Source organism: Cyprinodon tularosa, unplaced genomic scaffold, assembly GCF_016077235.1.
Source record: "Cyprinodon tularosa strain WSP-4 unplaced genomic scaffold, ASM1607723v1 ctg560, whole genome shotgun sequence".
Lineage (NCBI taxonomy): Eukaryota > Metazoa > Chordata > Actinopteri > Cyprinodontiformes > Cyprinodontidae > Cyprinodon > Cyprinodon tularosa.
In genome coordinates, this window is record NW_024039297.1 from 92,389 (window position 1) to 106,833 (window position 14,445).

At 44.1% G+C, this 14,445-nt stretch overlaps 1 protein-coding gene across 1 annotated transcript; it reads left to right on the forward strand.

Moving 5' to 3' along the window:
- The first annotated feature begins 1,144 nt into the window (after positions 1–1,144).
- On the forward strand, positions 1,145–14,445 carry LOC119796871 (NACHT, LRR and PYD domains-containing protein 12-like). Its single transcript, XM_038305625.1, has 9 exons — positions 1,145–1,223; positions 3,841–3,967; positions 4,193–4,353; positions 5,418–7,221; positions 8,028–8,201; positions 11,833–12,009; positions 12,077–12,250; positions 13,741–13,899; positions 14,170–14,445. Exons 2-9 carry the CDS (start codon positions 3,852–3,854, stop codon positions 14,177–14,179), a joined length of 2,775 nt encoding a protein of 924 aa, XP_038161553.1. The 5' UTR covers positions 1,145–1,223; positions 3,841–3,851; the 3' UTR covers positions 14,180–14,445.

The window sequence follows — 14,445 nt, forward strand, 5'->3', positions numbered from 1 at the left end:
TATTCAGTTTTAAGGCTGATACCGATAGGGGGCCGATTATATTGTGCATCCCCAACCCCTTTACAGGGGAACAGAGCACCTCTCCTATTCAGCCAGGCCAACTATTCCCTCTAATGACCCCCCTTTCAGAGGCATAGACAGGTATGGGGCATTGCAGGCTAACAAAGAAGCCAAACGACCCCCATTCCAAAGGGGTGGACCCGTTCATCCGTTTCTATTTGCATGTTTTCTAAACTAAAACCAGGCTTTGTTGGGCTGCTGGATAAAACCTGGAACTAAACGCTATTTCTGACATTTTGAATTGAAAAATCTTCCTGGATGGAAGAGAAACGTCTTCAAACTTGGAAACAAAGTCCAGAGGATTGATTTGAACTTTTTTGGAATGACTCTGACCTGCATGACTGAGAATCACCAGCATGTCAGACTACAGGCAGAGAAAGTTCTCCAAGTTCTCCTTTCTACACCAGAACCAGCTGACAGTTGATCAGGGGAGGAAACCTGAACCAGCCGCCTGCATCACTCAGCTGTACTGGTTTATACTTGTTTTCAGTCTAACTCTAAACTGGTTTGAACAAAATGGGCAGTTTTATAATTTGAACCTCCTTTTAAACAATAGAACTGCTTTCATGATCTGAGGACGCTGTCGATCTAAAAGCCTGAGTCTGGTCTCCTCAGGCTGCAGCAGGAGCAGCAGGAGGCCATATTCCTGCTGCTCCTGCTGAACCTAAAGGAGCAGCTCAGGAACACCAACCAAGGAGGCGTCCGGCCATCCTCCCCGCATTTAAGGGTTACCACGGAGACCGCAGATGGAGAGCAACATTTGCTCCTTCAGAGACTGAATTAAAAGCAGAGACTGCATCCAGTCATTGACTTGTGAGACATGCTCCTCCTGGATGAGATTGTGGTGATTATTGCTGGCATTTTCTCGTTGCAACTGCAACTGTCAACCAGCTCCACAGGCGGCCCCGTCCAGGAAACACTGTACTGTGCTCAGTTGGACTGATGTCATATTATGTACCTGCTACTCAGCAGTAAACCAATAAAGTCCGCCTCATTTCCAAAGGATCTTTTCTAGGCGTGGAATCTATAATCATTCCAGTTTCAGTTCACAGGTTCAAAGCAGGAAAACCAGTCCTGTCCAACTTCAGCACCATGAAGATTAATTTGAAGTTCATTTTGCTATAAAGAGGACGACCTGCTCCTTGTTAGGGGGGAGAATACAGGTGAGTCTCAATCAATGTTTTTTTTTTCTTTTAATAAGGGAGATTTTATTATGAGAAAAATAAACATTTTATACGATTGATCATTTCATATTCTACAAAAAAAATAAAAAAAATTCCATGAATACTTGAATCCAGAGCAATCATTTCTGATGGATTCAGAACCAGTTCTACTGGTACCAGTTCAATATCGAAGCCAATCTGATCTCACAGATCAAACAAACACCGAATAAAGCCAGATTGGACTTTGATCTAACAATCTTTTATGATCTTTATATGACAGAAGCGGGTGAATAAAACAGAATGAGGCTTTATTGAAGGCTGTCAGAACTGACCCCAGTTTATCTGCTCAGTTTATGGTATGATAGAAAAATGTTTAGATCTGATCTCAGAGCAGGAAGAAGGAAAGAAGCAGATTAATTAGGACATGATTTTCCAACAACCTTTTTTTTGTTCATAAATAGGCTTTAAATTGGAAAGGTATTAGGGAGCCAAATGCAAACATTTTACATTTCTATGGAAGAAAAACTGCCTTTTTTTGTACACTGAATTTTAAAAACTTAGCTTTTATCATTTCAGCTGCAAAAAATTGATTGCAATGTGTTGACCTTTTGGTGAAATGAAGCCAAAGCAATCTACTCTTGCTGCAGTCGTACAGCTTCTAGCCAATGAAATGAGCCCATTTGGTCATAAAAAAAAAGTTTGCTGCCAGCCGCTTCTTCTGGATCAAACCAAAAGCCTTGGCAGGCAGGGGTGCCGCCCTAGCTGTGACTGGCTCTGTTATTTCACCCAGTCTGATTAGATGAAAAACTATTAGTACAGGGGCGGAGCTAGATGGGGGGCCAGGGGTGGCCATGGCCACCCCTACCATTATTTCCCTCTAATACAGATGGTGGCAGCAGTAATTCTCTCAAGTGAAATAATTAAATTTTTTTTTTTTTGTGGTTAATTATACACATCAATATACTAACATCAAAGATGATAAATACAGAATTAATGCTCTTTTCAGAGCTAGATTTTGTGATCTATGGGGTAAAGAGAAAAATACACTGCCTGGCCAAAAAAAAAAAGTCGCCGCCTGGATTCAACTAGCAAATAGGTACGAGCCTCCAACAAGTTATTTAACCCCAGCTGGTGCAGTGACTTGTTTCTCATTTCCTAAACAACCATGTCTAAAGACAGTCTGTTTGAGAAGGGTCAAATCATTGGCATGCATCAAGCAGAGAAAACATCCAAAGGGATGCAGAAACTAATAAAATTTGGTTAAGAACTGTCCAACGCATTATTAAAAACTGGAAGGATAGTGGGGACCCATCATCTTCAAGGAAGAAATGTGGCCGGAAAAAAGTCCTGAATGATTGTGTGGTGAGATCAAATGGAAGAAAAACAACAGTAGAACTCAGGGCTATGTTTAATACTGAAAGTAAGAGCATTTCCACACGCACAATGCGAAGGGAACTCAAGGGATTGGGACTGAACAGCTGTGTAGTCGTAAGAAAACCACTAATCAGTGAAAAAAAGGCTTCAGTTTGCACGGTGCATAAAGATTGGACTGTGGAGCAATGGAAGAAGGTCATGTGGTCTGATGAGTCCAGATTGACCCTGTTCCAGAGTGATGGGCCAATCAGGGTAAGAAGAGAGGCAGGTGAAGTGATGCACCCACCATGCCTAGTGCCTACTGTACGAGCCTGTGGGGGCGGGGTTATGATCTGGGGTTGCTGCAGTTGCTCAGGTCTAGGTTCAGCAACAGGATGAGCTCAAAGAATGAGGTCAACTGACTACCTGAATATACTGAATGACCAGGTTATTCCATCAATGGACTTTCCCTGATGGCACAGGCATATTCCAAGATGACAATGCCAGGATTCATCGGGCTCAAATTGTGAAAGACTGGTTCAGGGAGCATGACTCATCATTTTCACACATGGATTGGCCACCACAGAGTCCAGACCTCAACCCCATTGAGAATCTTTGGGATGTGTTAAAGAGGGCTTTGCTCAGCGGTCAGACTCTACCATCATCAATGCAAGATCTTGGTGAAAAATTAATGCAACACTGGATGGAAATAAATCTTTTGACATTGCAGAAGCTTATCGAAACAATGCCACAGCGAATGCGTGCCGTAATCAAAGCTAAAGGCGGTCCAACAAAGTATTAGAGTGAATTACCTTGATTTTTGGTGGCAACTTTTTTTTTGGCCAGGCAGTGTATGTGTTTGTGCAAGTCATCTAGCAGACTTCAGTGAAATCAAAGATAAATCGCAATTTAAATAAAAAAAATATGAAATAATCAATTTATGTAGATATTAGTGCTTGTAAATATCAATATCATTTTATGCAGAATGTTTATTGATACAAGTAGGTAAGTAATGACAATGATGATTGATTTACGCCCCAGAACTCAAAACTGACTTTTATCCACTATGCCTTTTATCTAGAAATGATGGATGTTAAATATACGCATCTAAGAAAGTAGAGTTTTTCTTTATTTCGAAAATATGGATGTTTTGCTCGTTAATTTTCCTGTTGGAACAGTGTAGATTGACCGTGAGGTTGTGGTGCCTTTTTGCTTTCAGCCCCCCCTCAGTGTACATTTCATTTTTCACATTTCTGTGTTACAGACTGACTGAAGATGAGTGGATGTGAAGGACGGGACAGAACCGAATCCTCAGCTTCCAGCTCTCTCTCTATGAAGAGTGACTGCTCCAGAAATTTTCCTCCATTCTTCGACGATGAACCTTCAGATAAGTAAGGAGCCATGCTTGATTCATCACCAGTTTATGAGCAGTTTGGGATGTTTTGATTCTAGCTGTGAGTCTGTATCCTTCCCCTCTAAGCAACAAGTTTCCTGCCGGTTCTGGAATATAGAGCTCCTGAATGTAAAATAGAAGAGACTGGACCTTCTGCTGATCGCTGCAGTTCTGATATCGTCTGGGCTTTGCTACCAATAGAGTCATTGTTCTTTGTGCTCAGGGGGAGAAGCAGCAGCCAGCTGTCTGAGGCAGATCAGATCTCCTGCTGTGGACGCTACATGGCCTTAGAACTGGACCAGCCTGCTTCAGGAAGCTCCTCTCGTTCCGAGTGTGTTGAGAGGTTCTGTCCCCTAACTGGACCACAGAGGACTGAAGATGATGGTAAGGCTGACCTCTTGGACTCTCCTAATGAACACAGCTGTCGCTTGCTGTGCTTTGGCTCTGGTGCCAAACCAATTACCTCATTCTCACAAGTCTGTTTTTTTGGTTCTGCTACTGGTTGTTGTTAAACCGAGATTAACTCAAGCTTAGCATGTCAGGTCCACAGAGTTTGATATACAGGAGACACCCAGAGACTTTTATTGTCAGCGTATAAAAAACTACATTTTGTTGTGTACAGCTTTCATGACATTTCCATTCCTTAAAGTGCAGCACTGATTAAATGTGAACAGTGTGACAAAAAAAAAAACAAGGTGCAAAATGCATTAATCTTGAATTTCAGAGCATTAATATTTATGGTGTAAATCTGCAGTATTGTTGGTTTGGTGTCATCAGTGTGATGCAGAGTCTGTGATTTAGAGTTTCAACAGTTCATCAGTGTGATGGCGGTGGGCTCTCCTCTCCCTTCTGGGCCCTTTGGACCAGTGAGGTGGTGTTTCCAGTCCAGGTGAGGGTGTCTGTGATGAATGACCACCTCTACAGCTGAGCTGTTGATGAGCAGTGGAGCATGGTTAGGCCGCTTCTTCCTGAAGTCCACCATGATCTCCTTGGTCTTCTCCACCTTCAGGATCAGGCTGTTATCTCTGCTCCACCAGCTGCTCCACCTCCTCTCTGTAGTCCAGGTCGTTGTCGTCTCTGATGAGGCCCACCACCGTGGTGTCATCTGCAAACTTCGCCATGTGATCGGTGGTGAACCTGGGGACGCAGTCGTGTGTCATCAGGGTGAACGGCAGGGGGCTCAGGACGCAGCCCTGAGGGGAGGGGCTTAGACTGATGACATCAGAGGTCCGACCCGGACTGACTGAGGTCTGTTGGTGAGGAAGTCTAGCAGCCAACAGCAGAGGAGTGTATTGAAGCCCAGCTGTTCCAGTTTGCCCAGTCCCTGATTAACATACCAAGAACTCAGAGAATAACTCGGCTTAACTGCTGATGGACAGATTTGTCCATCTGTCTCTTTTTGGTTTTCTGGTGGTCTTTTCTTCAGTCTTGTTTTTGTCTTCCAGTAGGTGGCGGTCTTCAGAAGGTCTTAGACCTCCATAAGATAAGCCTGAGGAGGAGATGTGCACACGTATCTGAGGGAACTGATGGATTAGGAGGCCAAACCCTGCTGACCAGCATCTACACTGAGCTTTACATCACAGAGGGGCAAGGAGGACATGTTGATACCCAACATGAGGTCAGGCAGCTGGAGACAGCTTCCATGGCTCTCAGTGACTCTCCAATCAGAGTCCAGGACATCTTCAAATCCTTGCCTAACCAACATGGAGCCATCAGAGTGGTTCTGACCAATGGCATCGCTGGTGTTGGAAAAACCTTCTCAGTGCAGAAGTTCACTCTGGACTGGGCAGACGACTTGGAGAACCACGATGTCAGTCTGGTGGTACTGCTTTCCTTCAGGGAGCTGAACCTGATCAGAGATCAGCAGCACAGTCTTCTCACGCTGCTCCATGTTTTCCATCCAACCCTCCAGAAGCTCCCAGCAGAGAAGCTGGCTGTCTGGAAACTTCTCTTCATCTTTGACGGTCTGGATGAAAGCAGACTTTCTCTGGACTTCAACAACAGTCTGCTTGTTTCTGACGTCACACAGAAAACATCAGTCAACGTTCTGCTGATGAACCTCATCAAGGGGAACCTGCTTCCCTCGGCTCTGGTCTGGATAACTTCCCGACCTGCAGCAGCCAATCAGATCCCTCCTTCCTGTGTTTCCAGGGTAACAGAAGTACGAGGCTTCACTGACGCCCAGAAGGAGGAGTACTTCAAGAAGAGGTTCAGTGATGAAGAGATGTCCAGCAGGATCATCTCCCACATCCAGACCTCCAGGAGCCTCTTCATCATGTGTGGGATCCCAGTGTTCTGCTGGATCACTGCTACGGTTCTGGAGAACCTGTTGACCACAGAGCAGAGAGGAGAGCTGCCTAAGACCATGACTGACATGTACTCACACTTCCTGCTGGTCCAGACCAGGAGGAAGAAGAACAAGTACGCTGAAAGAGATCAGGCAAGTCCACAGGAGCTGATGGAGGCTGACAAGGAAGTTCTCCTGAAGCTGGGGAGGCTGGCGTATGAAAACCTGGAGAACGGGAACATTGTGTTTTATCAGGAAGACCTGGAGCAATGTGGTCTGGATGTCACAGAGGCCTTAGTTTTCTCAGGAGTTTGTACAGAGATCTTTAAAAGAGAGAACGTGATCTTCCAGAAACCCATCTACTGCTTCGTCCATCTGAGTGTCCAGGAGTTCCTGGCTGCAGTCTACATGTTCCAATGTTTGACCAGCAGGAACACCGAGGTGGTGGAGAACTTCCTTGGTAGTTCACCTGATAGCCTTGTTAGGAAAGACGGCTCCTCAGCCATAGATGGCTTTCTGGAGAGAGTCCTGGTAAAGTCTCTCCAAAGTAAAACCGGCCATCTGGACCTGTTTGCCCGCTTCCTTCATGGTCTTTCTCTGGACTCAAATCAGAAGCTCTTGAGAGGCCTGGTTGGTGTAACAGGAACAGGTCCAGAAACCATCCAGCGAGTCATCAACAACCTGAAGCAGATGAATACCCACAAAATATCTCCAGACAGAAGCATCAACGTCTTCTACTGTCTGATGGAGATGAATGATCTCTCAATCCACCAGGACATCCAAGAGTTTCTGAGGTCGGAGAACCGATCAGAGAGGGAGCTCTCAGAGATCCACTGCTCTGCTCTGGCCTACATGCTACAGATGCTAGAGGAGGTTCCGGAGGAGTTGGACTTGGCTATGTTCAACACATCAACAGAGGGGAAGATGAGGCTGATCCCAGCAGTAAGGAACTGCAGAAAGGCTCGGTAAGTTCATCTGTAACATACTTTTTCATCAACTTTACTGCTTTTTTGTTTATTTACACATGTCCCGCCCCACAATGCAGTTCTCAGTCTGAAAAACAAGGAAAAGCAAAAGAGATTTACCTTTGAGAGTGGAACATTTTGGCTTTAATGCTCCACCAAATTACCCAGACTGCTCTGGTGTTAATTTGTTAAATTTTTTGGTGTGAATTTTTTTTTCTTGTGTGTGACTGTGTTTATGCAAAACATTTGTAGCAACAAGTTGCTAACAACAGTCCTGACTCCTTCCACTAGAGTATTAATATCTATGTTAGCATACACAACATTTTATGATCTAATTGAAATGTAAGCATAAAAAACTGCTGAGCCAGTCTAATGCAATCTACATGGAAATAGAGGTGAAGGAGAGAAAATTTATTCTGATTAGTTTATTTCATTGGGGGCCGCAGGTCATCTGACGGCACCTTGCAGGTAATTCCATCAAATCATCATGATTGGTTCAATGTTTTCTACGGAAACCCAGCTGGTTGCATCCAGAATGTGGAAACAGTAAAGTAGAAACATCCCTTTAAGAAAGGAAGGAAGGTGAGGTAGGACATTTGGAGGGAGAAATTAATAAAGGAGAGAATGAAGGATGGAGAGAATAAAGAAAAACAGCCTGGATTTTCATCTCTGCACCTGCAGAAAGTGAGAAATAAAAATAAAAACACAGAGACAAACAACAATAATGGTAGAAAACAGAGAAACATGCAATGAAATGTTCCATCAGTTCTCGCCTCATTTCCATCCTTCTGTCTATGACCTTAAAGGCTAGTCGGCTGCCGACTCTCAGAGACTCATTGTGAAGTCGTGGCCTCGGCTCTGATGGCCAGCTCCTCTCAGCTGATAGAACTGGACCTAACTGGAAATGTCCTGCCTGACCTGGGAGTGAAGCACCTGTGTGCCGGACTCGCCAGTCCACACTGTAAACTGGAGAAACTCAGGTTAGTCCCCAGAATAGTTTTATTTCCTTTCTTATCTAATTAGAGTTATTAGAGTTTTCTGATCTTTTTTGGACCAAAAGAGGTTTGATCTGCAGGCATGTTGGGATTTGAACCTGAAGTGAGCAACAGCTCTAGTAGATTTAGATCTTTTTTATGACACCCAGATTATTTGAACTTGTCAGTCATTGTGAGCAGCAGCTGCTGATGGATGCAGGAATCTGCCTGAAGATGGAAGGTTTCCCGGTTCCAACATCATCTCCAGCTTTCATAGTAGTAGTGCCTTTGGGCAAGGCACTTTGCCTACAGGGCCTTAAGGATCTAGAAATTAGAAAAAATTGTTACTTTAAATGTATTTATCCATAATTTGTGCAGGTAAATAAGATGATCTGCCAATGGAATGAGTATTTTTACGCTTAGAAATAAATAATTAGATAATATGCACTTTAAATAAAACAATCCAGTTGTTTTTGGGTTTTTTTTATGTAGATTGTCTTGTTCCATTTGAAAAATGGTGGTGGAAAGTAGCAGAGTACATTTATGTTATTACATAAGTACTTTTGTTGAGTATCTTTACTTGAGTCATTTGTTTTTGTTGTTGTTTTTTTGGGGATGGGGGGGCATTGGTATAACTTTCTACTCCATTTTCAGGAAGCTGTTAGTTCCTTGTTCCTTTTGGCTCAGCTTAACTTTATAAACCACTGTTGCTGTATTTTTTTCTTGAAATATCCATCCATCATGGAAGCCATTAGGACTGAAGCTGGATGCCACTGATTTAGACATTTAATGACGTTCCACATATGTGAGAAATTCAGAGCAGATATAATTTTATTAAGTTGCTGCCATGTGATTAAGTTGTTCCGTTGGATGAGTTTTATTGTGGTAATAGATTCAACCTTTAACCTCTATTCCATAGTGAAAGTCAGGAGAATCAAGACTTTCCTATTTTCTTTTTGGTTTGTTTTTAAATAAGTCAAGTCAAGTCAAGTCAGCTTTTATTGTCACTTTCTTCATATGTACAAGACATACAAGGGAAATGAAATTACGTTTGCTCTCTGCAATATACAAATATACAAGAAATATACAAGACTGACATTTAAAAACTGACATAAAGTGCGGGATATGACAGGTAAGAGTGGTAAGATAAATATAAATATGAAGTATAGACATTTACAATAAAAAGCAATAAAAACAGCAGCAATAGTTTGTACCAGGCTGAGGTAGTGCAGGTAAGGTGCAGTCTCTGGTACAGTGTGTGTGTGTGTGTGTGTGTGTGAGAGAGAGAGAGAGAGAGAGAGAGAGAGAGAGAGAGAGAAAGAGGGGCAGTCTTAGCTTCCTGTCTGCCTGGTGGGGAGGGGGTGGAGGGAGTTCAGCATTCTGATGGCCTGGTGGATGAAGGTGTTCGCCAGCCGGGTGGTTCTGGACCGTAGGCTCCTGTACCTCTTTCCGGAGGGCAGGAGACGGATCAGGTTGTGTGCTGGGTGGGTGTCATCCTTCAAAATTGTGAGGGCTTTGCGGGTGAGGCGGCTGGAGTAGATGTCTTGCAGGGAGGGGAGAGGTGCCTTGATGATCCTCCCAGCTGTGTTCACTATACGTTGCAGGGCTTTCCTGTTGTAGTCAGTGCAGCTCCCGCCCCATACAGTGATACAGCTGGTGATGATGCTTTCAATGGTTCCTCTGTAGAAGGAGGTCATGATGGCTGGTGGGGCACTGGCCTGATTCAGCTTCCGCAGGAAGTAGAGGCGTTGTTGGGCTTTCTTGACCAGTGATGCAGTGTTGGTGGTCCAGGAGAGGTCGTCGCTAATGTGCACTCCTAGGAATTTAGTGCTGCTCACCCTCTCCACAGCAGCGCCATCGATGGTCAGTGGCAGGAGTCGGCGGGGACCTTTCTGGAAGTTGACAACAATCTCCTTTGTCTTGCTGACATTCAGTAGGAGGTTGTTGTCACTGCACCACTTGGCTAGGTGGTCCACCTCTGTCCTGTAGTGTGTCTCGTCGCCGTTGGAGATGAGTCCTACCAGGGTTGTGTCGTCTGCAAACTTCACCAGGTGGTTAGTGCTGTGGGTTGTTTTGCAGTCGTGTGTGAGTAGGGTGAAGAGCAGAGGGCTTAGCATGCACCCTTGTGGAGCTCCTGTGCTCAGCGTGATAGTGTCCGAGGTGTTGTTACTGACGCGCACAACTTGCGGTCTCTGGCACAGGAAGTCCAGCAGCCAGTTACAGAGGGAGGTGCTGAGGCCCAGTTTGTCCAGTTTGCATATCAGCTGTTGGGGTATAATTGTATTGAATGCTGAGCTGAAGTCGATGAACAGCATTCTCACATAAGAGTCTTTTTTCTCCAGGTGAGTGATGGCTGGGTGCAGAGCTGAGTTGATGGCGTCCTCTGTGGAGCGCCGGGGTCTGTATGCGAATTGAAAGGGGTCCAGGGTGGGGGGGAGGATGGATTTGATATGTGTCATGACCAGCCGTTCGAAGCACTTCATGATGATGGTTGTCAGTGCTACGGGACGGTAATCGTTGAAGCAGGATGGAGATGACTTCTTTGGCACCGGTATAATGGTGGCGGCTTTGAAGCAGGAGGGGACGATGGCTTGTTGTAGTGAGGTGTTGAAGATGTCGGTGAAGACATGCTTTAATTCCTCGGCACAGTCCTTCAGCACCCGTCCAGGGATGTTGTCTGGGCCTGTTGCTTTGCGTGGGTTGATCCTGGTGAGAGCCCTCTTCACGCTATCGACAGAGTGCTAGGTCGTGTGGCGGGGGAGGTGTTTTCTGTGGGTGGGTCTTGTTGTTTTCCTCAAAGTGTGCAAAAAAGCTGTTGAGGTCATTCAACAGGGATGTGTTGTTGTTGCAGCTCCGAGGTGATAGTTTGTAGTCAGTGATAGCTTGGATGCCTTTCCACAAGCTCCGTGCATCTTTGCTATCACTGAAGTGGGAGGTTATTTCCTGTGTGTATTCCTTTTTCGCCTTTTTGATGCCACGTGACAGGTTGGCCCTTGCTGTTTTCAGGCTCGCTTCGTCCCCAGCTTTGAAGGCTTTGTCTCTAGCCCTCAGCAGCCTGTGGACATCCCCTGTCAACCATGGCTTCTGGTTAAGAAATAATAATCAAAATATCAGTCCTTCGATTTTGCGTGATTTTTATGCTGCAGTTCTTTCCAGGTGTAGAATCTATAGCAGGTGGTTCTACGCATCAAAACATCAGGTGGTTTCTGAAAGTTACAGGTTCTTTAAAATTACTCTAAAAATTAGAAATGTTCTGACGTTAGAAAATATATTTTAAGGACTTTTAAATGCATGTACTTTTGAACACTTAAGTATTTTCAATAGTGAGTACTTCAATACTTTAACTTGAGTAGATATTTGACTAACTTTTACTTCTAGTTGAGTAACATTTGACTAAGAGTATCGATATTTTCACTGAAGTACTACAGTTGATTACTTCATCCACCACTGCTTCCCTCCTCAATTCAAGAATGCACGTCTTTTAAGAACAAATCACTCATTTAGTGCAGTGTAAATTCCTTACTGACAGTGGTCAGAGGGCCCCGTGGCCCCTGGGAGCTGTAGCTACGGTGTAGCTTGCCACCATCATTTACCTTTTAATAATCTTTCATTACCTTGGTTTTTTTTTCCCATCCAGACTGAGAGGCTGCAGGCTGTCAGAGATCAGCTGTGATACTCTGGTTTCTGCTCTCTCATCAAACCCGTCTCATCTAAAACATCTGGACCTGGGCCTGAACAACAAACTGCAGGATTCAGGCATGAAGCTTCTCTGTGCTTTTCTAGAAGATTCCCAAAGTAAACTGAAGACCCTCAGGTAAGTTCTCAGCATGTTTCCTCCTCCATCCTCTGTCCACTGAAGGCTTCTCTCCTTTACCATTCAGATTGTTTGAATGCAGTCTATCTGGGATAAGCTGTGCTTATCTGGCCGTGGCTCTCAGATCCAACCCCTCCCATCTGAGACATCTGGACATGAGTGGAAACAACCTTCAGGATGAAGGAGTGAAGCAGCTGTGTGCTTTCATTGAGGATCCTCACAGTAGTCTGGAGAAACTAAGGTAGCTCCTCCTCCTGCTAGCCACCATGGTGATCACAGGGTGGAGAGAACTGATGTCTATTAAAATAGCTTATTCTACTTTAAAAGGACATTTCATTGAACCCTTACTGTTAAACTGAAAGAAGAAAGAAAGTTTGTGAGGAAAATTTAAAACAATCCACTGGACTTGGAAACCAAATCCAGTGGATTGTTTTTATTTTTTTGGAATGACTATGACCTGAATGACTGAGAACCTTCACCAGCATTTGTGATGATTTCTATTACTAGGAGCTCCAAAGCTCCATATCATGATAATACCACAGCCGTACTTGACAGTTATTAGTCCTCTGAGGTATGAAAACTTCTAGCCATGGTTCTAGTCAAACTCCAAGTCTTGTTTTCTAATCTCAAGCTCAATGATGTTACCCAAAGACATTTTACTTCCAAATGCAAGCAGCTGCAGATTTGGGCTTCAAGGTCTCCATCCTGGTCTGTTTCCATCTGCATCCTTCCAGTTCATTGGGACATAGAATTTGCTTTACTGGTGAAATTAAACTGGTATTTGTTTTTATTCAACCAGGAGAAATCAGGGCAAATAGGTTTTAAAAATGGATGAGTAAATCCAGCATAGACTGCTGACCTCAGCCCTGTTTAAATGACACAGACTGCTAAAAACCATGAGAGCCAGAGCTGCTAGATCAGAATCAACCTGTGTTTCTCTCTTGTAATGACATCTGTTAGCCGGAAGACTGTCCAGAGTCTGCGCAGCTGTCCAGAGTCCCTTTCCTACCCTGGAAATGGATTACTTTTGACTCAATGAAAACGAATGGATGGGGGATAGCATCAGGAGCTAAGAGCTACAATTTGCCCGGTTCAGATTCAGCTCGAGAAGAGACAGGATCTGTGACCTCAGTGAGGAGGTGTGCTTGACCCCGTCGCAAGGGGCCATGCTGTCCTTTAAAGGCTGTTTGTGGTTGATACAGGAAACATTGAAGAAAAAAAAAGTATAAAAAAATTTTAATCCTTTTATTGTCACACAATAAGGAAATTCACTATATATATATAAAGCATTTTAAAGGCAACAATAATCACGTTTAATAATTTTTAATGCCAATTAAGGCCTTAATTTAATAAATAATCATTTAATGACTTTTAATGATTTTCAATCACCTGCAGAAACCCTGATAAACCTCAGATAAAGCTAACGGGAAGGTTTAGGCGTAGTGAAGATAGACTCTTCTCTACAAGCTGTACCAGGAAGTGTGGTCAAACATTCAGCGGGAATGATGGCAGAAATTTAGTGAAGAGTGATGGAGGCGTAACCTGCTGAGGGACATTTATCCAGGAAATAACATTTAATCTGAATGTTTGAATCTGATGATGGATTCAGATAAACCCGAAACACTACAGTTGATTCATTACTTATGCTGTAAAAATGAAATATAAAATGTCTGGTCCTCTGGGCGCCGGGTCCTCTGGTGTCTGAGGAGCTGAACCTTTGTTGTTCATCAGGTTGTGGGGCTGCAGGCTGTCCTGGATCAGCTGCTCCTGTCTGGCCTCAGCCCTGAAGACCAACCCGTCTCTGAAACATCTGGACCTGAGAGACAACAACCTGCAGCAGTCAGACGTGCTGGAACTGCTGAGTCCAACCTCTGGCCTGCAGAAGCTGCGGTGAGGAAGGGAGGGAGGGGCTTCATTTCCTGTTTTCAACTAATCAATCTGCTTTCTAAATTTTTGATCTTTGATTCTTTGTTGTCTTGAAAACAAACCGATGCCAGAACCTCCTGCAGGTATTTCTGTGGTCTGTGTTTCATTTTAAACCGTTTTTGTTCCACATCAGCTTCCCTGGGAGCAGGACAGAGATCTTAATGATCTGCATCCATGAAGAAGAGGTCTGGGTACCGTCTCTGACCTTCGCTGTTGTTTCTCTTCTCTCTGCAGATGGAAGTGACCTGCTGACCTGCTCCATAACAGTTCTGGGTCTATTCTGGGTCTCTGGTTCAGGTTCTTTCCAAACTGAAGCTAATAGACTGATTTTCAGGCCATTGAATTGATCTCCAAGTGTCTCTGAAGTGTTTCTGGAGTCGGAGCCGTTAAAGTTGAAGGTTGTTCTGTGAGGAAACCTTCTAAACTGCAGCACAAAAACGGAACAGAATACTTGAAGGCTTGAGTCCAAAAACATCAGAACCGGGTCCTCTAAGCTCTGTTTTATAATCT